Here is a 25,814-nt window from a genome sequence, read left to right as displayed (position 1 = left end):
TGTTGGAGAAACCCAGCCGGCACAGCCCCCCGATCCTGGGTTTTCGAATTCGCAATAAAGCCACCCATCATTAAACCAAAAACACATTTGTCAATAAGACTGTGGCCCTGAAATAAGGAGACACAAGTATATATATCGGTGATGTTCGGGGCAATGGCTCTTCTGCACAGCCACGGCAATACTGCACTATGCACCGTGGGGCCCTGAGAGAAAAGTAAGTTTCAGGTTTCCCACGATAGCTTCGTCAAATCGAGGATGATCCTGGAAAGACTGGGACTGGTGGCAAACCGCAATGGCTGCACACACACACAAAAAACCCACGTTGTTTTTTTCCATTTGGACTTTTCCGCCCTTGAGAATTAAAGAGTTTAGTTTCAGTTACAACCTATGGACACTCTTTTCAGGACATATCACACACGTGCTCTGAGCGTGGAGAACGAGGCTGTGAAGGGAATTCCAAAGGTTGTTCTGGAACGTCATCTTCCGGACGCCATCTCTGACATGTTTTGCTCTGATTGGCCAGGAGGTCACATGCTGCAGATCATGATGGTGAAAGCAGAGGATTCTGGGAGGTACACGTGTGTGGCCGTGAACGAGGCCGGGGAGGACTCCATACACTACGACCTGCATGTCCTCAGTGAGTACAGGAACGATCGCCATTCCCACCGTCGTTATTACTGTCGACGCCAACATCATCGCAACGTTTTTTGATCATCATCGAAAGTCTAAAACAATGTCAAGATCATTACTCGCATCTCCATCATCTCCACCATCATTGTTGTCGTTATCAACACGTGTTATCACGATCACCATCGCCATTACTGTTACGATCAACATGATTACCGCCACCACCATCATAATCATCATCATTATCATTCGCGTGATGGTTTTCACCGTTATGACCGTCATCATGATCATCATCATGATCATCTCTATTATCATCACCACCACTATCATTACTTATTTTGATCCCCATCATCATTATTACTTTTATCTTTACCTTCATCACCATCGTCACCCCCATGGCCTTGGTAACCAGTGCACTTCACAGGAGACTCTCCATAATGAGCTCAATAGGTCAGTCATCGACTTACGAACACAATTCGTTCCTGAGGCTTGTTCGTCATTAGAACGGTTGGTAAGTCGGAACACAGCAATGTACTTTATATTGAAATACCGACACACACACACTCACAAACATCTCACTCCCAGCACAAGGCTGACTCATTTACATCTTGCGGAGGATCGCTCAGCTGAACAAAATAGTGCCGTGGTACAATTTGCAAGTGAGATTTCGTGATTTAATACAATGTAAATTTAAAAAAATATATTTCACGAAAGCTGGTTCGTAAGTACGGGTGTTCGTAAGTCGAGCACTGCCTCTAAACAAAACCAGCTCAGAAAATTCACCGGCCGTTCTACAATCGGATTCTCCCCATCCTATGGACGCAGTCTGGCCCACGATCGCGGGGGGCTCGGGAGGCCTCCCGGTGGACGTGACGGTGACGGTGAACGGCTCGGCGCGGCTCGAGTGCGTGCCGGACGGCGTGCCGCCGCCCTCCCTGTCGTGGCTCCGAGACTCTCGGCCTCTGCCGAAGAGCGGAGGCCGAACGCTGACCGAGCTCACGTCCCTGCAGGTGAGACGCGCGGTAGTGCCCGCCTCGTCGGCTCGCGAGAATGCGCCTCGTACATGCGCGTTCGTTTGTCTGTGCGCACCTAGCCTGGCGCAAGCGCCGGGGTGACGTCACCGCAGCGCAGTGGCGAATGGCGGCGGCTGCCGCCGCCGTTGTTGTCGTCGTGAAGCAGCGGTCAGCGCGCCGACCGACCTAATCCGGTGGACCGAGTCGGTTCGCGGCCATGGCTGACGTGAACGGCGAGCGATGTCTGAACCGGTGCCGCGAGTGAGAACGAGCGCCCGGAGCGAGGCATAAACATCGGCACTGGGGTGACAAAGTGGGTGGCCGCCGTGGTGCTGATGACCGGTCTCCTGTTCTCCTGCTTTCTGCCTTTGAGGACTGTGACGACGAAAGGGCCAGCGTCCTGTAACCCATACGCGGCGGCTGTGACCTTCTCCGGAGAGAAAGCAGCTAGGGTCCCGTTGCCTTGCTCTCCGGAGGCTTTAGCGGCGTGCGTGCGGTGACCGTGCCACCCTGTGCTTGCTGTCGCTGCCCTAGATTCACCCGGTGCAGGTGGGCGACGCGGGCCGCTACTCCTGCGTGGCCGAGAACTCGGTGGGGCGAGCCGAGAAGCTCTTCAACCTCAACGTGCACCGTGAGTTCCCCCGGCGTCCGCTAACTCAAATGAGCGGCTGAGCCGTTGGGGTTCATCTCCCGCTCGCAACCCCTGAGCCACCGGAGGAAATTCCATGTTTGTTTAGTGGGGGCGGAGGGCAGTGGGGCGAGTCTATCCATAGGACAACCACTGTTGACATTCCCGCAATCCCCAGGCTGGATTTGAACTGGTAACAGTCGAGTACTGGTTGTTTATGAATTCAACTGAAAATATGTAAATATAAAGATAACAAAAACACACTTTCACATGTATTGGTTTTTGTATGGTGTGGCTTTAATTAGACATGGCATTTAATGTTTGTGTTTCTTTTTTTGTGGGTTCTACTTCTGTTATTATGGTGATCACAACTGGCGATGTGCTGATGCTATTGATGATGATGTAGGAAGCTGTTAATGCGGCTGCTGTTGATGATCCTACTGCTGCTGCTGATGATGATGCTGCTTCTGATGCTACTGCTGCTGATGCTGCTGATGATGATGCTACTACTGCTGCTGATGATGCAACTATTGCTGATGATGATGATGCTACTGCTGGATGATGATGCTGCTGCTACTGCTGCTAATGCTGATGATGCTGCTGCTGATGATGCTGCTGCTTCTGCTGATGCTGATGATGTTACTACTGCTGATGATGATGGTACTGCTACGGCTGCTGATGATGCTACTACTATTGCTGATGATGATGTTACTGCTGCTGATGATGTTGCTTCTGCTGCTGCTGCTGATGATGATGATGATGCTACTGCTGCTGATGATGTTGCTGCTACTGTCGCTACTGATGCTGATGATGATGCTACTGCTGCTGCTGATGATGATGATGATGCTACTTCTACTGATGATGCTGCTACTGCTGATGATGCTACTGCTGCTTCTGCTGATGATGCTACTACTGCCGATGATGATGCTGCTGATGATGATGCTGCTACTGCCGATGATGCTACTGCTGCTGCTGCTGATGATGCTACTGCTGCTCGCGGAAGCCCCGGAGCCTTGAGCCCACCCTCCGTGTCACCGCATCGCTGCTCAGTGCCTCCGTTCGTGGAGGGCCCCAGCCCGGCTCAGGTGGGCGTCGTGGTCAACAACTCGGCGTCGCTCGTTTGCAACGCATCCGGATTCCCGCCGCCCGCCCTCGCCTGGCTCAAGGACGGAGTTCCCGTGCAGCCATCGCGAGCCATCTTCATCGCGCCCGGTGCGTGGCAGGGGGCGGGCGGGCGGGCGGGCGGGCGGGTGGGCGATCGCCAGGGCACGGTGGCCGGCCGCGTGGACTTGCCTGTGGGTGCTATGCTCCCCGCGGCCCTGTAATCCGGAACTTGCGGAGGCGACGAGGGGTTGGTGGATCGTGGGAGCAAATGTTGAGGAAGTCCCTTCGTGCGGGCATCGGTAGAGGTGTCGTACCCTGGCTTGTCAGGGTGGCACAGCAAATGTGGACTCCATGTATTCATGCCATCTGTACGGGACAGTGTGTTGCACCCCCCACACACGTGAGTTTTTATCCTGGTGCTCTGCTTTCCTCTCACCATCTAAACCCTTTTTAATTTTCAATAATAGAGGTTTTTTTTTTTGGGTTAGATCGCGTAAATGTAAATGTGTCATTAAACTCGCCACCACCCGACACAGCCACTTAGGAAGGTTTGTCACGTAACTATTGTTTGTGAAAGCCTACGTGTAAAAACTTAACTCATCAACAGACCGATAACACCTTGATATGTCGAGGAACGTAGAGCTTGGAGGGGGTTCCTCTTCACAAATATTGTGAACTTCATTTTCACGTCAAGCGCAGCGCATGCGACGTTACATTTGTTTGGCTGTGTCGGGTGGCATTCAGTTGCACAACACGAATTTGGCCAGATCGTGAAGTGGCCTCGACCAAATCGTCGGTGTTGTGAATCATAAAATAGGTCTCGCTGTTTCTGCAACCAGTTCCCTGGACCATCTCCCACGGCATTGTGGACGGCCAGTGGCCTGAGGACCAAATTTTGGGAACCACTGCCTTAGGTTAGCCCCGATGCTAGCCCCTATGCTACCTCCTAGGCTAACCCCTATGTTAACCTCTTTGTTAACCCCTAGGCTAATGCCTAGACTAACCTCTAGGCTAACCCCTATGCTAACCCCTATGCTAACCCCTAGGCTAACTCCTAGGCTAACATCTAGGTTAACCCCTATGTCAACCCCTAGGCTAATCCCTAGGCTAACCCCTAGGCTAACATCTAGGTTAAGACCTAGGCTAACCCCTAGGCTAACCCCTAGGCTAACACCTAGGTTAACACCTCGGTTAACCCCTAGGCTAACCCCAATGTTAACCCCTAGGCTTTCCCCTAGGCTATAACCCCTAGGCTAACATCTAGGTTAACCCCTATGTCAACCCCTAGGCTAATCCCTAGGCTAACACCTAGGTTAACACCCAGGTTAACCCCTAGGCTAACCGCTATGCTAACCCCTAGGCTATCCCCTAGGTTAACACCTAGGTTAACTCCTAGGCTAACCTCAATGCTAACCCCGAGGCTATCCCCTAGGCTAACCCCTAGGCTAACCCCTATGCTAACCCCTATGCTAACCCCTATGCTAACCCCTAGGCTAACCCCTAGGCTAACCCCTAGGCTAACCCCTAGACTATCCCCTAGGTTAACCCCTAAGCTAACCCCTAGGCTAACCCCTAGGCTAACGCTGACCCTGTCCCGTCACGCTGTCAGGAGGCCGCGTGCTGCAGATCCCGCGTGTCAAACTGTCGGACAGCGGGAGGTTCACCTGCGTCGCCTCCAACGCGGCCGGCCGCCACGAGAAGGACACCCGGCTGAGCGTGCACGGTCAGTGGACATCTGTGAGAAAAGAGCTTTACAGCTCACCGGATTCCCTTAGTTTCAATAAATATTCTGATTCAGTGCCGTGCGGATCGTTCTGTGGCATCACTAAAAACTCAAAAAACGGATCGTAACGTTGGCTGCAAAATGCTACGTGTCGACGGTACGTGTGAACGGTACGTGTGGACGGTACGTGTTCAAGCTACGCCTTGTCAATGCCACGTGTCGAGGCTGCATGCTGACGCCCCCTCGCCTCTGCGTCCCCAGTGCCGCCCAGCATCCGCAACTCGGGCGGAGCGGGGGGCCCCGCGCCGGCCGTGACGAGCGTCCGCGCGGGGCAGCCCCTGGCGCTGGAGTGCGCCGCCGAGGCGTCGCCGCCGCCCCTCGTCGCCTGGTTCCACAACGGGCGCCGCGTGGGCGACTCGGAGGGAGTCGTCCTGCGGGAGGACGGGCAGCTGCTGCAGGTGGCACGAGCCCAGGTGAGAGGGCCGCAGCGCGGTGCTGACGCTCTGGCGGCAAGGGAAGGGCCCTGGGTTTGATTCCCAACTCGGGGCGCCTTTCTGCGTGGGCTTTACGTGTTCTATCTCCCGCACTGTCGTGCGCGGGCTTTTCTTTCGTGTCCTGCACTTTCCTCCCACGGCTCAACAAAGGTACACCATGTCACTGACATCGGTCAAACAACCCGATGTAAAATTATGACCTGAACATTGCTCAATTGGGATCACACGCACAGCAGCAGCAGCAGCAACAGCGACGTCATCCCAAATATCAAAAACTTGGCAGGACCCTCCTGAAAAAGAGTCTTGAGGCTGGGTGAAGCTTTCTCAGGTTTACAAGCGTAGTAGTAAGAGAAATAACAACAATAAGTCTGTATCTTGCTGTTCGTCTGCCTTAACTGGCTGTATATTTCTGTGAGGCATTGTCTCGACTGTATATGACAATGAAGCAGCAATGACAATGGCGATGCTGACAACAATATTAATAATGATGATGTTGGTGATGATGTTGATGATGTTGACGATGTTAATGATGATGTTGATGACGATGTTGATGATGATGTTGATGATATTGATATTCATGATGATGACTGTTGATGATAATGTTGATGATATTGATGATTATCACGATGTTGACGATGATGTTGATGACGATGTTGATGATGATGTTGATAATGATGATGTCGACGATTACCTTCAGGTGTCACACTCGGGCCACTACGTGTGCAAGGTGTCCAACGTGGCGGGCGAAGTCGACCAAGGCTTCATTGTCAGCGTCAACGGTAGGCAGTGCCATCCCCTCCAGCGGGGCTGTTCACCAAAATCACCACGGGACATGAGTCTCGGTGGTGGGGTTGGTGGGGGGAGTTGTTGAACGTGGAAGCGCCGTTTCCCCGTTACGTGTTGCCTCACAAACACAACCATGGGGGGGGGGGGGGGGGATTGGGATCTTTTCGACCAGCAACTGCTCACCAACAGTACCTGGAGTCTGGTTCTATCTCCCCACGTTACAGAAGCCGTGCGGCTCTGATTCCAGCTCCTCACAGTCCATTCGGGCCCTTGCCCAGTCCACACGCGGGTTACCATCGTGGTTGCTATTCTCGGGAAGGGGGAAGGGTCGTTTGGGATGTTATTCTCCGATATAAATTCGTTATTTTTTGTGAACTCTCAGTTTTAGGGCAGACCAAAAAACAGAGCTCTCTTTTCACAGTCTCGAGACTCATTGAGGATTTCCTGAATTGAGATTCCAGATGGCGGTGAAGGCATAATTATAGCTAAAGGTGCAGCCCTGCAATTACTTGCTCATATTACTGTTGGCTTTCTAGAGCTCCCCCTATCCTTTATAGGTGCTTGCTAACAAGACCTCTCCCAACACTTCCACATTGTCCACACGGGGCTCTTCGTCTTTGTTTTCAGTTCCCCCCAGCATCGAAGGCCCCCCGGAGGAGTCTGTGACCGAGATTTTGGGAAATCCCACAATCCTCGGCTGTGACGCCGCCGGCGTCCCCCACCCCGCCGTCTCCTGGCAACGAAATGGCTTCTCTATTGGTAAGGGCCCTGACGGATCAATCCATATTTTTTTCTTTCGTTTTTATAAATAAATCCGCGTTGTATTATTATGATTGTACATTTCCTTGTATGAGCTTCTCATTGATGGCCGCTGAGCGAGCGCGTGACCCTCCCGCGCAGGAAGCACAAACTCGCTGGAGAGACAGGTGCTGTCGGGCGGCAGCCGCCTGCAGATCTCGCGAGTCCACGTGTCGGACGCGGGCGTTTACTCCTGCGTGGCCACCAACTCGGAGGGGGAGGCCCGCAAGCGCTACACCCTCACCGTGCTGGGTAAGCAAAGAGGCCCCGCTCCTAAGAAGACGGCGACACGAGATCGGTCGTTCACGCTCAAGACCTGCGCGTGGCAGGGAGAAGGCGCGGTGATAGTGCCGGTGCCTCGCACAACAAAAGCACATTGGTTCTATTCCCGACTGGGGTGCCTGTCTGTGCGGAGTCGGTATGATCCCCCCGTTCTAAATGGCTTTCCTCGGCGTTCTATTGTTTCCTCCCTCACCGATAAAAAATAAAAAATGAATTTAAAAAACAGAACTAGAATGGGCCAAACATTCCAATTACGAGAAGCCACCTGTAAATTACCCCATTGCGAATGCCGACAATTACTCGGTTGACCGAGACAGAGCGATGACGAAGGCCCTTGCCGTACTTTGCGCTGCGCGTGCGAAGTGCCGCCCCGGATCTCGGGCTCGGAGCTGCCCAGCGACGTGAACGTGGTGGTCGGAGAGGACGTGCCGCTACGGTGCTCGGCCTCCGGGCAGCCCAGCCCGGCCGTGCGCTGGCTGCACGACGGGCGGCCGCTCGCCGGCGCTGCCGGCGCTCGCATCCGGTGAGCACCGCGCCGGGAGGTCGCCGCGCGGCTCGGCGGTCGCTAGCGCCGAGCCGCTGTAAATGTATATCGTCCGCTCCTTGTTCTCTGCTGCGGACGTATGTTTGCTATGGGTTAGCGTTTTTGTGGGGGTTAGGGGATCGGGTAAGGGTGAGCGTGAGGCGCTGTGTTAGTGAGGACAAAGTTTTGCGACCGAACAGATGTTGCGAAAAGAAGTAAAAACTGTGCTTGAGAGTGAACGGGCGGCAGTTTCACAACTACGCTTGTAAAGTGGTCCGCCGAGCCCTCCTCTATCTGACCGGATTGCAACGGCTCGCACAGCTGCGCCACACGCACAACACGTGGTCTTAGCGTGGCGTCCGGCAAGTGCGGCGCTCGCCGCTTTTAACGCACACCGATCTCCTGCCCAGCATCTCGAAGGACGACGCGGTGCTGACCATTGCGAGCGTGGAAATCTCGGACAGCGGGAAGTACACGTGCGTGGCGACCAACGCGGCCGGAGAGGAGGAGCGAATCTACACGCTGCACGTCCACGGTGAGGGCGGCTCCCCCCCCCGGGTCTCTGTGCGCGGAGAAACATCAGACGTCGGATGCCACCGCTAAACCACCTGGTGCAGTGGCAACCCTTGCCAACAAGGGAAGCACTTCGCTCAATCGAATGCGGACGGCCCGTCGTCAAGCCAAAGCTGGTTCGCCGCATTCACGAACGGACAATCAAAGGGAGCCTGGAATGTGACTGCTGAGACCCGACCAAAATCGCAGGGCACATTGTGAAACCGAAGAAACGCCTTGTACAACACGGCGCGCCTTGCGAACCACAGGGCGCATTGTAAAACCGTGGGGCGCTTTGCAAGCCACTGCAAAGGTCTCAGATTCAGCAGGGACTCGGCAGCAGCAACAGCGGCAGCAGCAACAGCGACAGCAGGAGAAATTAACTCAGCGTCACCTGAAGCTGCTACGTGACTTTCACACTTTAAGTTGCTATTCACGAAGCCATAATACTCAAAAAGCAACGAAATAAATTTTACAAGTGTATTTTCTTTTGACATTTTCTGCCACGTTGCTGGACGATAACGTGTGGGGAACGTTTCAATTTGCTTGCGCCTCCGTCGTCTGCGACAAAATCACCCAGTATGCGCCTGCTCTAGTCACCCTGGATCTCACTAGATCCGAAGCAGGGTTCAGGCTGGATGGGTGACCACCAATGCATGCCAGGTCGTCAATAGGTTCCTGCGTGCCTAATATTGTCAGCAGGGGGCAGTGCAGCATAATCCATTGCAGCATTCGCCACGTCTTAAGCAACCCTCATTGACCAGGGTGATGGTTCAAATAAAACGCACACCCTGCACTGCCCTCATCCAGCAGTGGATTTACAAAAGGCCACTCATATAGAAACGCTCGCGTTTAACGTGATGTTTTTGCATTCAATATTCGCCTACCATTGTTTGTGCGCTCGTTCGACAATATGAGATTGTCTCCTCGTCCGTCCGTCCGTCTGTGCGTCGATGCCAGTTCCACCAGTGGTGGAGGGGGTCTTGGACCAGCCCCTGGAGGTCTTGGCCCCCCTGGATGGGCCGGTGAGCCTGGAGTGCATGTCCACTGGCTCACCGCCCCCCCAGCTTTCCTGGCTGAAGGACGGGCTGCCCCTGCCGCTGTCTGCCCACACAATGCTGCTCTCTGCCGGGCAGGTGCTCAGGTGAGCACCAGGCTTTCTGGGCCTCTGAAAGTTTTTTTTAAATTGTTTTTACAAAGTTGCTGAGCACAGGTCCAGAGGCCAGCAACAAAGAGCGCGATCATAGTTGTAAATATATCCAGGAAGTATTTTTTTTAAAGGAAGCTATTTTAACTTCCTGGACCTTGTCTCGATGATGTGTGACAGTGTAAAATGAAGCATCCTATCTGGTTGCAAATATCTGGCTGTGAGGCTTGTTCTTCAACTCACTGATGAGCCAGAGCAATAATAATAATCGGTGTGTTAAATGCTCGTGAAATGCGACTATTTTATTTGTTTGGATATGTCCAGGTAGTCAACAATGCAAATTTGTCCCAGATTGTGTGTATGGTGGCCCGGCCAAAAAATCAGATCTTGCCATTTCAACCAACAGGCCTTCGGGAAAGAAGGCCCACTTCAAGGAATAATTTCCGAAAAGATGGTTTCTCCTGAGGAAATTCCCAGATGGAAAGATCTTTGTTCCCTCACAGTGATTGTAATAAAAAAAATTCTGTGAATATTGAAGAGCATTTTAATAAAGATGCCCAGAAAACATGAAGGCTCTCAAACCACTAGAAGCCACAAGTAATTCAAATACATGCCCCCAAAAAATGAGTGGTAAGGAGGAGCAAGTAGGCCAAATACATAAACAAAAATAACCAGCTTTAAAATTCGGGCAAAACCCCACGTCAGCATTCTTAATGCCCGTCTTGCGTGGCGTGACCACAACGTGCGCAGGATCGCCCGAGTGCAGGCGTCGGACAGTGGCACGTACACGTGCGTGGCCTCCAACCGTGCCGGCATCACCCAGAGAGAATTCACCCTCCGGGTACAAGGTGAGCAACAAGTGCCCCATGCTCACCACCAGAGTTGTAATCTACAGAAGCCGGGCCAAAGGGAAAATGGGGCGTCGTGAGGGTTCGTCAAAACAGCATCAACCACGTGGCCTCATTTCCGTCCTTCTCTCTATCCCCACCCCATCTATCTCCACCTACCTATCCGCTTTGATGTGAGCCCTTTGATGTGAGCTCGCACCGGGGGACCCTTTGATGTGGGCTCACATCGAGGGGCCCTTTGATGTGAGCCCTTTGATGTGAGCTCACACGGGGGACCCTTTGATGTGAGTCCACATCGGGGGGCCCTTTGATGTGAGCTTTGAGAAGTGGGTGTTACCCACAGCATTCTATCAAAAGGCTGCTTAGCCCAGCGCTCCCACCTACCCGTGCCCCCTTACTGACTCCTCCCCCCTCCCCTAACCTGTATATAATCCAAGGTCGTCTCTGAACTGTGCTCCTAACACAGGTATTCTGCGTTGACTTTTCCACCTGAAGACGGAAGCTTGTGTTGCCTCCGAAAAGTCGTGATTTAATTATTTTATTTTATTTTGTTTTTTTATCTACGTGACTTTACCGAATAAAACCAAAGAGTATAACTCTCCGCTGTCGCCTAGCGTCTGATACTGCACTTTCACTGGCGTGACGATGCGCACGCTGTCCGGGTGCGACGATTAGAAAGTAGCTAAAAGCTATGTTTGAAAAAAATATATATTTTAATTAATTCATACAAGGAATATCATTTTTTTATATTAGGCACTGTGGCATTTAAAACAAAAAAACGATTCCCGTTTAGTGAGTCAGATACGTCGTTCGCAACAATCAATGCCGCGCGGGGCACGCTCAATAGGATCCTCGTTGGCGTGCGTCATCTCACCCTGGCACTGCCAACACAGGGGGCAGAGCGCCACCAGAGAGCGGTCCTCAGCCAAGCGCGTGCCTCCCCCTTTGCCCAGTGCCCCCTCTGCTGGAGGGCGCGGGAGACACGGAGGAGCTGCAGGTGCTGGCCGGCGCGTCCGTCACGCTGGCATGCGAGGCCACCGGCTCTCCGCCGCCGATGCTCACCTGGCTGCACGAGGGCCGGCAGCTCTACCCGCCCGGTGGTGGCGGCGGCGGCGGCGGCGTCATGTCGGCGCCCGCGAAGCGTACGTACGGTTGCACCCGCGCCCCTGCCGCAAGGGCACGGCCAGACTGAGGGAAGAGATAGCTCACTCGTGCACAAGCACAGGGTGAGAAACCTTAGCGCTGTTGTCGTTAGGGAATGTGATCATTCGCCCCCGTGAATTGACACGGTTCTTTGATTCAAGGGCACCCTTCATTTTTGAGGTGGCTCGAGTGAGAGCACTGAACCCTGCGACTGCTGAGGTCTGGGTTCACATCTAGGCAGTCTTGTGTGATCAACAATGACTGCACACAAAAACGTTGTTAAGTAAAATTGGGTTCTCCAAACAAGTTATCTGAATTCCGTCCCTCAGAAGTAACCAGACAAATTTCGCTGCGACGCAATGACCATTATTCTCTGTAGCTGAGTGGATGGGAAAGTGCTAGCCCCTTCTGTGTGATCTCAAAATTGGTTCCGTGAAGAGCGATAGGTGTGCGTGTGTAATTCCATGGCGGAAATAGTTCCCTTTCATGGCAGAATAGCGCAATCAAATTTTAACCAAACGTTATTTCCTTTCAGAGATTAAACAAAAACCTGAAGCCATTTAAATGGAATGTTTCATCACGATGAGAGTCTTGAACCACGACGGTCGTTTCTGTAATTGCAGCCGAGACCTCGGCCTTTCCTAGTGAAGAGGGCCTGCTGGTGCAGATCGCGAACGCCTCGCCCACGGACGCCGGAGTGTACAGCTGCGTGGCCGTGAATGCGGCCGGACAGACCAGCAAGCACTTCCTCCTCACCGTGCAGGGTGAGGCCTTCTCGCAGCTCGCCCACTCACTCGCTCAAACAACGAACAACAGCGACCGCCATTCGTCACTAAGTGGCGGTGACGTCACCGCGGCGCTTGTGCCAGGCTACGTTCACTTTAAGGGCACGTGAAGTGTCCAACGCCCACTGGCAGGAGGTCACTGGACAGGCCCAGGTGCCATGGGTTGACCAAGATGACTGGCCGATGCACCACTCACTCACTCGCACACACACGGGAGTGATCATCCCCCTCTTGAGACCCCGAAATTGGTATTTTACTTAATGGAGAAAATAGAGAGAGTGAATGTGTTATTATTATTCTTATTAGAAATGTCGGAAGCTTTTTTTTTTACCTATACATGTTTGGACCGCCCCCACCTATTAAGCTCTAAACCAGCTTAAAAGACGCTACAAATCTTAACAACGTTCATTGAAGCTCTGTCGTCCCAACAGGTCTGCTCCTTTCACCTGAAGAAGGCCACTTGTGTTGTGGCCGAAACGTCGTGAGAATTTTATTGTGTTATTTTATTTTATTAATTTATTATTTTATTCTCATTCTACGTGACTTTACCGAAAGAACCAAAGAAGATGAATCCTTGCAGTCACGAAAGTTTTGATCGAAATTCATCACAGTCACTCTGTCTGTGGTCGCGTGGGGGAGACTCGGTTTGAATGGGCTCACGGTGAACCCCCACCCCCTACAAGCTGCTTCTCCTCTTGCCATCAGAGCCGCCGGTGATCGAGGGGTTGGAGGAGGAGGAGGAGGCGCGGGAGCTCAACGTGCTGCTGGGGGGCTCCTTGGAGCTGACGTGCGTGGCCGCAGGCAGCCCCCCACCTAGCCTCACGTGGCTGAAGGACGGTCGCCCCCTGCCTCATGCGCAGGGTCTCACTGTGCTTCCGGGGGGGCAGACCCTGCGCATCGCCAGCGCCACGGTGAGCGGGCGGGCGTGCGGGCAGGCAGGCGGGCGGATGGGCGGACGGGCGGTCGGGCTGATGCCGCCATATTTTAGAGACGTCGGGTGATGCTGAGAGGACAGATCAGTGGACACGTTAATTGGTCCTCCCACATCAACGTTATCCAGCAGCAATAGTTTAAGTGGCAGACTTCTTATTTCCCTATCCAATATCGCTATTCAGGCCTGCAAGGCACTCCAGCCTCTATGCGCTCTTTAAATATATTGTTTCCAAGGGAGTTCTATTTTTTTAAGTATAGATCACTCTCAATGTACGTTTCAATATGCAAAGCCAGCCTTCTGTTCGCATTTAATACTTTTTGTATCTTGCTTCCTTTGTTATCGGAATGCGATGACCACAATAATGTGAGTTTGCAAACTCTCAACCAGGTGGAGCATGGTGGCCGGTATACCTGCCTGGCCTCCAGTCCTGCAGGCGACACAGAGAAGGAATTTCTTGTCCAAGTGCACGGTGAGTTGCACTGTCGATCCATGCTCGTAAGTGACAACCGGTTAAACCGGGTGAGACCTTTTGCAGAATCAATTACCGGTTCTGAAATGCAGGTGTCAGGAACAGTTTCCCGTGGAAGTATTTTCATGAATGCACCGATTGGCATGTGTGAATCTACAAATGGCACGGTGGTCTAAGTACATCTGTTCAAGGGTAAAGTTGGCACCGTGTAATTGTTTGTTTGCTTACGCCACGGCTGGTGGAGGAGACTCCAATGCAGGCCATTCTCCCCATTTTTGTTCTGCTGCCACCCTGGGAAATGGAATCAAGCTGGTGACCTCTGGATAACAAGTCCAGTGTGCAAACTATCACACCATGGCAGCTGCCTTCAATTCTGAGTTTAAAAAGTAAACATTGTATGATTATTGCTCTAGACATTTATATCTGCAACAAAACCAGTCGGAAGTTTTTTGTTCTGTTTTTTTTTGTTACCAGTAGTGCAAATGTACTGATATCAACAATGCTGTTTCAGGGTTAGAGGAAGGGACACTCAAAAACGATTGCGTTTTATTGAATACAATTACCAAAGTAATATCGAAATCATCACGAATAAAAAAGTAAAGACTAAGATGATGGAGGGGAGGCCCAGGATGGGCCATTTATGGAAACGGCAATGGTACCTCGAATGCGTAAAAAGGGTCAGGTTGAGTCTACGAAAGGGAATCAAATCCACATGCACACCACCGGCGATCCCTGCGACAGAGCCCCCGAGCGTTCCAAGGTAGGAGTCTGCTGTGAGAACCGGGGGAGGGGGGTCGAACCTGTCCCTCCGCTCCCTCCCTTCGTTGCAGTGCCCCCCAACATTGCGGGCAGCGTGGAGTTGCAGGACGTGAGCGTGACGCGCGGCGGGCAGGTGTCGCTCGAGTGCCGGTCGGACGCGTCGCCCCCACCCACGCTCGCCTGGCTCAAGGACGATGAACCCCTGCAGGTCTGGACACTGCCTGGGCTCCTGGCCTGGGATCCTGGCCTGGCCTCTTGGCCTGGGATCCTGGTCTGAGATCCTGGCCTGGGATCCTGGCCCAGGCAGCGGCAGGCATCAGAGCGCTCGTAGAAATCCCCACGCATATAATAATAATAATCGTACTCGAATTGTAAATGTTGTGGGTTTACTCTCACAACACAACGGTGAGGTGAACTAGTAACACATTGGCATGTTTTGTTTATGCGACAAACCTTACTTATTGGCTGTGTCTGGTAGTGGCGGGTTTAGCGACACATTTATATTTACGTGATCTAACCCAAAAATCTCTATTACGAATAATAATCATGGTCGTCCGCCATGATCATTCTACTACTGGGTGACAGGGCACCTTCAAATGCGACACTTTCCATGAATTGCGGGACGCCCATCGCAACAGGAGAATGCGTTCAGGACGAACACAAATAGGCATCGCAACAACGCAGTGTGCTGTTCACAAACAACAGCTAAACATACATGCCGTGTGACCATCACATTGCACGTACAATGCTCTCAGCCTTTTCTAGACCACCAACTCAAGAGATAAAGCAACACGCAAAGTGTGTTCGCAAACGGCAGGAAGACACCACTCCCATTCCTATGCCTTGCTTATCACGTTATTTCTAAGAAGCACCTCTGCTGAACCAGCACACGTTTCCGTGCGGTGAACCTACAGTGCAAGCTGCCTCGTTACCAGAGGTGGATCTTTACATTTCCCAAGAGGTTGCGGTCACGTAATTTTTTGCTCTTGAAATATATTACTAAAAATAAACACTCAATGTATATTCTCTGGTAAATATCAATAAAAAAAACACATGCTGGTGGTGGGCATCTTCCCGCTTGTAACGAACGTCCGTCACCGCGCCCCCGGTGTCCGCGACTTCCCGGCACGGCAGGCGTCCCCCCGCGTGAGGATCCTCGCGAGCGGCCGCTACGTCCAGATCAGCGGCGCGGACGCGGAGGACGCAGGCCGCTACGTGTGCGTCGCCTCCAACGTCGCCGGCAGCTCGTCGCGCACCTTCACGCTCGCCGTGCTGGGTGGGACGCGCCCACTACCCTCCCCCCACCCTCCGCACACGCTCTCTCTCCCTCAATCCATTTTGGTGCTTTTCCGTAACTGAATCTTACTACGAACCGTTTTTTATTTTTTACACGGTTGTGAACGCGGGTGCCGTGCGATCGACGCTGCGTCCGGTTGTGCGCGTGCAGTGAGCCCCAGCGTCGTGGGGGGCCCCGGCGAGGTGAGCGTGCATCTCGGGGGGGCGGCCGTGCTCCCGTGTACTGCAATGGGATCCCCGCCTCCCACCCTCAGCTGGAGGAAGGACGGGGCCCTCCTCTCGGACGACAATGCCAGGCACGTTTTTGGAACCTCAACCCCACGCGACGCTTTGGTTTCCTCACGAAGATTAAAAAATCATTATCAATATAATAACTTACAGGTCTTTGTCAGCCCACTGCTGTCGATAAGAATTACTTCGGCGGCATTCAAGCAAATGCCGTACTCTTGCGCGCATCTGGGAGTGTTCTCCTTGCGCAAGGGGAGCGGCTCTGCTCGGCGCGCGAGAGGCTCGTTTAACGAGCGCCGACGCTCACCCCGGCGCCGCGCGCGTGCGTGGCGCAGGTTCACGCTGCTGCCGGACGGATCATTGGAGGTGGTGTCGGTGCGAGCGAGCGACGCGGGGACGTACGCGTGCGTCGCCTCCAACGCGGCCGGATCGGACCGCGTCACCGTCACGCTCACCGTACTCGGTACTCATTGCCCCAGGCCGGTCCGCGGTGTTGGTCCGCGATGGCCCCTGCGATGATGGCTTCCGATCCACTGACTCCCCCACATAACGTTCACATTTGATTGTTTAGCTTGGTAAAGAGCTCAAAGAGGCCAGGATGAGTGAGTTTCATTTGCAAGTGTGGACCAAAATGACAAAAGCAATAAAGTAAAATGAAAGTATCGCTGAAGCAAATACAAATCGAAACAAAAACAACTGTGGTACAGGGAAAGTCTATTATAATGTACGAACATTAATGAACTGCAGCAATGCATTTAAAATCTGAGCCATGCCACAATGTTTAATATGTTTTTCCTCTTTCCTTGTCTCACTATTCAACCGAGGTTTGCCTTCTCAGTGCCCCCAGGGATCGCACGAGGCCCCACGAACGTCACGGCCCTTGTGGGGGGCCAGGCCACCCTCAGCTGCGAGGCCTCCGGCCTACCCAAGCCTGCTGTCTCCTGGAAGAAAAACGGCCGCCCCTTCGGTGTGGACAGGCTGCAAATCACGCACAGGTACCCTTGCCAACGTGTGGGCCTTCAATGCCAAACAGTCGGCATGTAACAAATAATTGATCAATTATTTAAAGTTTATTTTATGCTCACGATATAGATGTGGAATCTTGCGTGGTCAATTACTGATAGTTTACCAAGCTTACCTTGAAACTTAACACTTAAGTTATCACGACCAATACGATTCTAATTTGATTTTTCGAGTCCGATCGCGTGAGTAAAAGGTGTGTTGTAAATGACACACGTCTTACTTATGGATTACATGATCATGTATCTTAGTGAAGTGGTTAAGGTTACAAAAATAAGGCTGAAGGGATGACACAGACAATATAAGTGATAATTCTCAAATTTAATTGTGATCTTAAATTCAGACAAGTGATTGAGTCACAGGGGCAGCAAATTGTTATATGCCTACCAGATAGTAAATGTTTATTAAATGTAAAATGTATTAGTGGGAATGCTTTCTTTTTCTATTCATTTAAAAAAAAACTCACTGTAGATATTTCAATTGCAGAACCATGTGTATTGTGCTACAGGCTGCTGTCTACAGGATCACTGCATTTCGCGTCGGCAGACCCCGAAGACACGGCTCAGTACGAATGCACAGCAGCTAATGAGGTCGGGGAAGAGCGGATCACCATTGACTTCACCGTGCTAGGTATTAGGGCATTGATCTTCTCCACAGGCACAAAGGACATGTCGGAGCGTTAATAAGGAACATGATAACGGAGTGTTTCATTTTCATTCCTCCCTTCTCCCACGGTTATCAATGTTCCTCCTGCCTATGCTGTTACCACCGCTGCCATCCACTTCCTCTCCTCCCAAACGGCTGCCCCCTTCCCTACGAGCTCCAATGCTACCCTTCGTAACTGTCTCACCTGCAGCCCCCTTTCCATGTACATCCCCTCCACCGCCCTCTTCCCGTCCCCTCTACCGCCACCCACTTCCCCGCTGCTTCCAATCCCTCCCGCCCGCCTGCCTTCCCGCTGACGCCGTCCTCCCTACCCACCCCAGTACCCCCGTCGATCGCGGACGAGGCCGACGACCTGGTGGTGACGCACGGCTCCCCCGTGCTGCTCACGTGCCACGCGAGCGGAGCGCCCGAGCCCAGCGTGCACTGGAGCAAGGACGGCACGCGTCTGCCCAACGCCGGCGACGGATTTGCCGTGCTGTCCACCGGTAACCGTGGCGACGTTTTTTTATAACAGTAGTGGCATCTCTGTTTCAACGGCCATCACTCTGAGGTCGATGAAAACGATGGTGGTGTGATGTTATCTTCCTTGCCTGGTATGCAGGAGGTCGGGGGTTTGATCTCGACCCTGACGCCTGGTGTATATTTGGAGTTTTCATGTGTCTCTCCTCGTGGTTGTGTGGATTTTTTCCGGGTCCTCCGATTTTTCCCTCCACATTTATAAACATGCATTGATATGAATCCGATTATTTTGGTGCTATAAATATCCAAATGATGGAGCCACTTTGTTGAGCTATCATTTTTGGCCATTTCGTTTCTGAAAAATAAGTTAGCACCTCAGTGGGCTTTGCCTGGTAGGATGGGGATGGTTTAGTTTTCTTGTACTTTGCACTACTGTCATGTTTTTGTATTTTTCGGTTGTTGTAACGTTTTACCCCATGCCCCTACTGGACATCTGTGAAAAATATCTTAAGAGCTCATCGGCTTCCTCTAGTGTTGATAAAATGATTCCGATTCTGAGTACAGAATGTTGTTGTCCTTGTTGTTGTTGTCCTTGTTGTTGTTGTCACGCCGTGTTCCCCAGGTACGGTGGAGGTTTCGGCGGCCATGCCGAGCCACGCGGGCCGCTACACGTGCACCGCACGCAACGCGGCGGGCACGGCGCACCGGCACGTCTCCCTCACCGTGCAGGGTCAGTTGCCGCCGCCACCGGCAGTCCACAGCACGCGCCGCAGGGAATGCCGGGATGATTTTGATTATTTATCCTGGAATCCTCAACGGGTCGGCAGACAAGGTGGTGCGCCCCTAAAACCCGCCCCTGGAACCTGCCCCTGTAGTCATTCGTACAAATTTATTCCTTCAGTGGCGATTAAATAATTACAGAAAATCAGTCGGTCAATTCAATGGGGTAATCTCAGACCTGGACCGGCCAGGTGGCTCAGTGTTAGAGCGAGCCGCTCGCATTGGAGAAGGTTGTGTGTTCAAGTCCCAGTTGGGAGTTGACTCGGCCCATCATCCCTCCAGGGTTCATAAAATTATTACCACCTCATAAGGAAATAAACAGTGGTTGTCCTTTGGATAAACTCGTCCCTGGGACAGAATTGTGGAATTTACAAAATTGGCTGTAAATTGGAGATGCTCATTTGAGGAGGAAATCGCTTTTAATCACATTCCATGTAACAGTGCCACAGCACAGTCCTTCTGTGTTATATAGCTGCTTATTGTTCGGTATTGTAAGTCACTCGGTCTGTTTTGTTTCATTTTGGAGTTGGCCAAATATAGCACTATAGGAGCACAAAACTTGGGAAATTGTTGGTGCCGGTTCTGGCTGCCTCCCCGCTCGTCTGCGGTTGCAGCACTCGCAAACGGCGCTTGCTCCAACAGTCTGTGAGTATGGAGCCGTAAATCAGGGACGCATTTGTCTTTGTGTCGTGCCCCCCCCCACCCCACCAGGGCCCCCCATCGTGACGGTGCCCCCCTCGGCCGTGGAGGCTACGCTGCACTCGCGCACCACGCTCTCCTGCGAGGCCTCGGGCAGGCCGCAGCCTACGCTGTCCTGGCAGAGGGAGGGCGTCGACATCGTTAGCGGTGAGGCTGAGGGTTTTATCGGCACGGAGACGGTGGCGAGAGACGCGGTTTTGTTTTCTCGTTGTCCCTTAACAGGCACTCACGAACAGTACTGCTGTAATGTTGATGTCCTATCCAGGATGATGTGTTTGTGTGAGTTTGCTTTTGTGGGGAGAGGTATTGCAGTGGGTAAGCGCGCTGCACTACGAAGCCGGCAGCCCGAGTTCGATTTTCACTCACGATCAGTAGCAGTGGCAAATATTTGAACCAGTTCTGGGCCTCCTCTAGGTCGACTCAACGTTAAATGAGTACTTGGTGCAGTGTGTAAACTTCACCACTAGGGAGACACATGCGGTAGAACGTGGTGGTAGCCTCACCACCACCCTTGTGCCGTATCACTGATGACACTTTCCCCAACCGTTTGTTAAAGCTACATTGGGGAACTTTGTCTTTGTCTGAGCATGGCAGGCGGCCGGTTCTTAGTGCAGCCGGGCGGCTCGCTGCACATCTCGCAGGTGGCGCTGTCCGACGGCGGCACGTACGTGTGCGTGGCGCAGAACGCCGCCGGCACCGTGCTGGCCAAGGTCAAGCTGCTGGTGCATGGTGGGTGCCGTGTCGCGCTCACTCACACCACCCACACCACGAGGACCACGCACCCCACTCACACCACTCGCACCACTCGAACCACGCACCCCACTCACACCACTCAGACCACTCACCCCAGTCACACCACTCGCACTACTCAGACCACGCACCCCACTCACACCACGTGCCCCACTAGCACCACTTGCACCACTCGCCCCACACACACCACATTCATATTCCTGCCAAACCTACCGAGTCAAGCGAGAGGCTGCCGACTTTCAACCTTTTTTTTCCCCGCAAATTAGTTTTGAAAGATCATCGTACGATGTCACTTGCTTCATTACAACACAGCCGGTGAGCACAGGCGTCAAATGCCCGATCCACGCGACAACGTAATATGTTCGGCTCTGTCCGCCGGTGGTGGCGGTACGGAGGATCGTAACGTCGCCACCTGATGCTGCCCGCAGTCCCCCCGGCGATGAGGCCCTCGGCGCGGGAACCGGTGGTCGTCTCCGGCGCGGTGGCGATCCTCCCGTGCGCCGCCGATGGCAGCCCGGCACCCGAGCTGGCGTGGCTGGGCCCGGACGGCCGCTCCGTGCGGCGCGACGGCGCCCGTCACCGCGTCCTGAGCAACGGCTCGCTACAGGTGGGGCCGGCGCGGCCCAGCGACGCCGGCCGCTACACCTGCACTGCCTCCAATGCAGCTGGGACTGCCAGCGTGGACGTGATGCTGACCGTGCACAGTGAGTGGCCGCTCCGCGTTTCTGCGCGTCGATGCATCCGAAAGGATGTCCGCTGTGAGGCTGCAGCAATGAAATCAGTTTGTGCGCAGGTGCGGGATGGATTGTTATATCGCAAGGTCGTAAGAGGTAGCAGTGGCCAGGGAAGGTCTTCATCCATCAGTGGATTGATCATTTTATTGCACTGCAAGTATGAAGTTCTGTGTTGAGCCGCATGTTGAGAATTTCATCTCTCCGTCTTTCTCCAGGTACTGCTTACCGTGGGCATCTTCAGATGTCTAATTCGATGCCCGCAGTAAGCAGTGCAATGCAAAATGCTTGAGAGTAGAAATGCTGATTTAAAGCTTTCGTGACTGCAGGGATTCATATTCTTGGTTCTTTCGGTAAAGTCACGTAGAAGGGAAGCAATAAAATAATAAAAATATATTATTTTATTGTTTCCCTTCTCCGTGACTTTACCGAAAGAACCAAGAATAGAGCAGAAATGCTGTTCACACAGCCCGACCCCAAATACCGTCACTTGGATTACGAGCGGCTGCTAAATGTCGCGTGCGGTGCGGCTCACGCGAACGTAACCTGGTCACCGCCTCGCTTCCCCGTTGCACCAGCCCCTCCGAGCGTCCGCGGCGCGGCCGGAAGCAGCGGTGGTGGCGGTGCGGGGGCGAGCCTCGTGGTCACCGAGGGCTCGCGCACCGTGCTGCCCTGCTCAGCCGACGGGAGCCCCGCGCCGAAACTGTCGTGGCGACGCGACGGCGATGTCCTCCGCGAGCGGCCGGGCAAGTTCACCGTCCTGCAGGCCGGGGATCTCATCCTGGACGACGTGCAGGTGCCCGCGTCGATGCCTCAAAGTTCTTGTTTTTTTTTACTTTCAATTATAGGCCCAGGTAATGCTTCGTTGCTACGTGGCCAATGGTTCATTCAGTGGAAGTCAGCAGGAGGTGGATGTTGTGATGGGTGGGACACGTGTGAGGGGGCGGAGGAGGGCAAGTTACCGAGACGTTGAAGCCCATAGGTTCGGTGACAAAGGGGAAGGCTGAAAGCCAGATGGTGTTGGTGGTGGTGAGACTTTGGAGTGGTAATGTTCAGTTCAGTTTATTTTGGTATAGCCCTGTGAGCCATTTGGCTCTTGAATCGGGTGCAACCACAACAAACAAAAAAACAAAAAAACGAATAAGAAAAACATCTTAAAGTGACTATGTGACTGTGCAAACAGAAAATTCATGGAAAAAAAACCAGCAAAAATATTCCTGAAAAAAGCACCGTACACCAACGCTGTGTGCAAAAAATCCCAGTGGGATGCAAGTCAAACACCAACAACAACCACAAAAACTTAGATTAAGACCATCAGTCTAACTCCGTACTACAACAAAACAAACATGTCCAAACCAAAAAACTTTTCCAAATCACCAAAAAATAAAGCCATAATTGCAACGTAACAGTGATCACAAGGACTGTGACCGAATTTTTACAATAAACTACATAAATAACATGTAACACCAAATCCTAGAGCCATAGCTGGCTGCATGTAGTGGTTAGCGCGCTGCCCAAAAAACCCCGTGCGACCCGAGTTTAATTCCCGCTCACGGCCAACACCAGTGATGATTATGTGAACCGGTCCAGGGCCTCCCCTATGTCGATTCAGTCTCAAAAGAGTACCTGGTTCCAATTTGTAAATGTCACTACCCCCTCGTGTGCCGTCCCAGCCTTCATAGGTCCTCGCTGGCCGCACTTGCCCCAACAGTCTGTTAAGGCTTTACGGGGGATATTAGTCTTTGTTTGACTATGAGAGCAGGCACTTAAAGTTAGGTCTCCACTTTACAATAATGATTGGATCTCGTTGAAAGTATTATCCAGAGCATTAGCCATGGTGGCCTCTTGGCTTGAATGATCATCAATGAATCACAATACATGCATTGACAATTGTCTGCGTAAGACCCTAATTGTGTTCCACAAGAGTTGAGTATTTTTTGATTGCGTCGCAACCCCCAAATCGCAACAATTTGTTGAATCTAAACGCGCGACTTTCCCCCAATACGAGTCGGGCACCGTCAACGCCGCATAACCGTCAAAACGTGGACCTCGCGAGCACCAACGCCACCGTCCACTTCCATCGCTCGCCGGCAACGATTCAGGAGGCAATAACAGCGGCGACGACAATAATCGTTCGCGTTCGCGAGAGGCGAATCATTTCACCCGTAGATCCCAATGCGCCCGACGTGGGACGCGTGTGCCGCAGGTGGGCGACGGCGGGGAGTACGCGTGCGTGGCCACGAGCGTGGCGGGCAGCGACGCGCGGGCCACCCGCCTCGTCGTGCACGCCCCCCCGGCCTTCACGGAGAGGCCCGGCGACGTGTCGGTGGGGCGCGGCGAGCGGCTCACCCTCACCTGCGCCGCCACGGGAATCCCCGCGCCCACGCTCACCTGGAGCTTCAACAACCGCGGCCTGCCCGGTGAGACCGGGGGCGGCACGGGGGACGTGCGCGGCACCTCAAGGTGGACACGTCGATGATTTGAGATGGAGTGGAATCGGCGGGGACTGGCCACGGTGGTGACCCAGGTCGCTCCTGCAAATGAAGCTCATCCTTGTCTCTCATCTGGTTCAACAAAATCAACTTGAAACTTCACTTGCTCAGGGTTAAAGACGAATGCTCACACATGACAAATAGTCCAGGTGGCAAAAAGTGTAATTGTGACCGCAGGATCGTGGCTACAAGGACAATGAGACAAATGTGTATTCTAGTTTCACCCTTGTTATGCATCATCGGTCGAAATATAACCACCATTGCGACTGTGTACAAACAGGTTGCTGTAGACTATGTGGATTGTGTGGGAGCAGTGATGCACGTGGCAGCAGCGGCAGTGGCAGTGACAGCAGCGGCAGTAGCAGCAGTGGCAGCAGTGGGCCGGCTCTATCTCGCTTGTCGTTTCCCGCCCGCCTCCTCCCCATCCCCATCATCGCCGTGGCGGCGGTGGCCGGGTCAGCGCGCGTGGACGAGGAGCGCGGGGTGAGCGAGGTCACGATCGAGCGCGCCACAAAGGACGACTCCGGCACGTACGTGTGCACGGCCGAGAACGAGGTGGCCTCCATCCGCGCCATCGGCTTCGTCTACGTCAAGGGTGAGGGAGGCCGCCGCCCGCACCCGCCACATCCCGCCCAGCGGAGCTTCCTGCTGCTCGTGCGCCATCGACGCCGGCGTCGCATGTTGGGCTCCCGGGGATCTGGGAACGATCGGCAACGGCTTCACGCGCCTCTTGTTGTAACCCGGTTGCGCTCTCGCGGCCCTGTTGAAATTCGGCTTGCGTTGCGTCGCCGCGGATGCCGCGGCCGATGTGTCCGGGGGCGCGCGATGCCACCGCGTGATTTTGATGCTGCGCGATCTGCCGCCCTTGTCCTTGCACGCCGGCAGAGGCCCCGGTGTTCCGGGGAGACCTGCACCCCAGCATGGTGGAGGCCATGGGCGGCAACGCCATCCTGGATTGCGAGGCGCGGGGGGACCCCCCTCCCAGCATCCACTGGAGCCGCATGGGGGGCGCCATGCCCGGCAGCAACCGTGTGCGGCAGCTGCACAACGGCTCGCTCGCGATCTACGGCACCGTGGTGCGTGGTGCCGTCGTGAGCGGCCGCGGCAGTGGCAGTCGAGAATACAACCGCCGGTGTGACGCTCGCCATCGTTGTCATCGCTACCGATAGAAGAAGAAGAAGTAGCGGCGGCATCATCTTCTTCTTCAGCAGCAGCAGCAGCATGATTGTTTAACAGTCGCGTTATAATCCCATCATGATGCATTTACGTTATCCTCATAGCTGTTACAGTTGTCAGCGTCGTCCGTGCTGGTGAAGGTAGCAGGCAGCAGCGGTGTCTCGTCAGATAGGAGAAGAAAGGTGCAGCTTGCCGTGCATGACCTCTGCACTCCGCCCCGTGTGACCCCGACCCTGGCAGAGCGAGGACTCGGGCGACTACAAGTGCGTGGCGACCAACGACGCGGGTGCGGTGGAGCGCATGGTCACCCTCACCATCCAGAGTGAGTGAGCCGACCCGCACGGTCGAGCATGCCGCCACCATCGCCCTCACCGCCATCATCGTCACTTGCCATGGGCGTCGTCGCGCGTGACGTAACGAACGCCGCGCCGGGCGTCTCCGACGACAGGGGCGCCCTCGTTCGTGGCCGAGCCCAGGGACGAGGTGGTGGAGGCCGGCGGTCGCGTGTCCCTGCCGTGCCGCGCCGACGGGCGGCCGCGCCCCGCCGTGGAGTGGACTCGGGACGGCCGCCCCCTCCCGGCCGGCGACCCCCGCGTCTCGGTGCTGCCGGACGGCACGCTCGCCGTGGAGGCGGCGCGGCCCGGCGACGCGGGGCGATACGAGTGCGTCGCGCGCAACCTCCTCGGATCGGCGCTCACCGGGGCCACGGTCAGCGTGAGAGGTGCGTGCGAGTGGGCGAGCGCTCGCCCATCAGTATTGGCGCTCGCCTCAAACGTCTGCTGAAGGCTATATGGGGGCGGGGGGGGGGGGGGTGGGGATCTTTGTCTTTGTGCGCTTGCGTGCACATGGGGCTTCCCCTACACGCATAGGCGAGCTCGCTCCGGCAGGCGAGGCAACGTTGG

At 53.9% G+C, this 25,814-nt stretch overlaps 1 protein-coding gene across 1 annotated transcript in view; it reads left to right on the top strand.

Moving 5' to 3' along the window:
• LOC116953104 (hemicentin-1-like) overlaps positions 1–25,814 on the top strand; it is a 144,700-nt gene that overhangs the window by 96,722 nt on the left and 22,164 nt on the right. The window contains exons 54-87 of the mRNA XM_076074757.1: positions 524–637; positions 1,453–1,637; positions 2,175–2,271; positions 3,319–3,480; positions 4,982–5,095; positions 5,357–5,568; positions 6,287–6,368; positions 7,003–7,134; positions 7,276–7,425; positions 7,819–7,978; positions 8,389–8,513; positions 9,491–9,674; positions 10,428–10,525; positions 11,479–11,667; positions 12,292–12,432; positions 13,159–13,364; positions 13,775–13,856; positions 14,687–14,823; positions 15,750–15,891; positions 16,063–16,207; positions 16,475–16,602; positions 16,978–17,134; positions 17,668–17,789; positions 18,146–18,310; positions 18,907–19,014; positions 19,776–19,910; positions 20,358–20,492; positions 20,942–21,217; positions 21,823–22,040; positions 23,451–23,664; positions 24,197–24,331; positions 24,622–24,812; positions 25,153–25,234; positions 25,361–25,633. Of these exons, the coding sequence (XP_075930872.1) occupies positions 524–637; positions 1,453–1,637; positions 2,175–2,271; positions 3,319–3,480; positions 4,982–5,095; positions 5,357–5,568; positions 6,287–6,368; positions 7,003–7,134; positions 7,276–7,425; positions 7,819–7,978; positions 8,389–8,513; positions 9,491–9,674; positions 10,428–10,525; positions 11,479–11,667; positions 12,292–12,432; positions 13,159–13,364; positions 13,775–13,856; positions 14,687–14,823; positions 15,750–15,891; positions 16,063–16,207; positions 16,475–16,602; positions 16,978–17,134; positions 17,668–17,789; positions 18,146–18,310; positions 18,907–19,014; positions 19,776–19,910; positions 20,358–20,492; positions 20,942–21,217; positions 21,823–22,040; positions 23,451–23,664; positions 24,197–24,331; positions 24,622–24,812; positions 25,153–25,234; positions 25,361–25,633 (5,196 nt within the window). The remainder of the gene's footprint in view (positions 1–523; positions 638–1,452; positions 1,638–2,174; positions 2,272–3,318; positions 3,481–4,981; positions 5,096–5,356; positions 5,569–6,286; positions 6,369–7,002; positions 7,135–7,275; positions 7,426–7,818; positions 7,979–8,388; positions 8,514–9,490; positions 9,675–10,427; positions 10,526–11,478; positions 11,668–12,291; positions 12,433–13,158; positions 13,365–13,774; positions 13,857–14,686; positions 14,824–15,749; positions 15,892–16,062; positions 16,208–16,474; positions 16,603–16,977; positions 17,135–17,667; positions 17,790–18,145; positions 18,311–18,906; positions 19,015–19,775; positions 19,911–20,357; positions 20,493–20,941; positions 21,218–21,822; positions 22,041–23,450; positions 23,665–24,196; positions 24,332–24,621; positions 24,813–25,152; positions 25,235–25,360; positions 25,634–25,814) is intronic.

Source organism: Petromyzon marinus, chromosome 50, assembly GCF_048934315.1.
Source record: "Petromyzon marinus isolate PM22_M1 ecotype Great Lakes invasive population chromosome 50, UKy_Petmar_22M1.pri1.0, whole genome shotgun sequence".
Classification (NCBI taxonomy): domain Eukaryota; kingdom Metazoa; phylum Chordata; class Hyperoartia; order Petromyzontiformes; family Petromyzontidae; genus Petromyzon; species Petromyzon marinus.
Note: the sequence above shows the minus strand (reverse complement) of the source record. Positions and strands in the feature narration are given on the sequence as shown.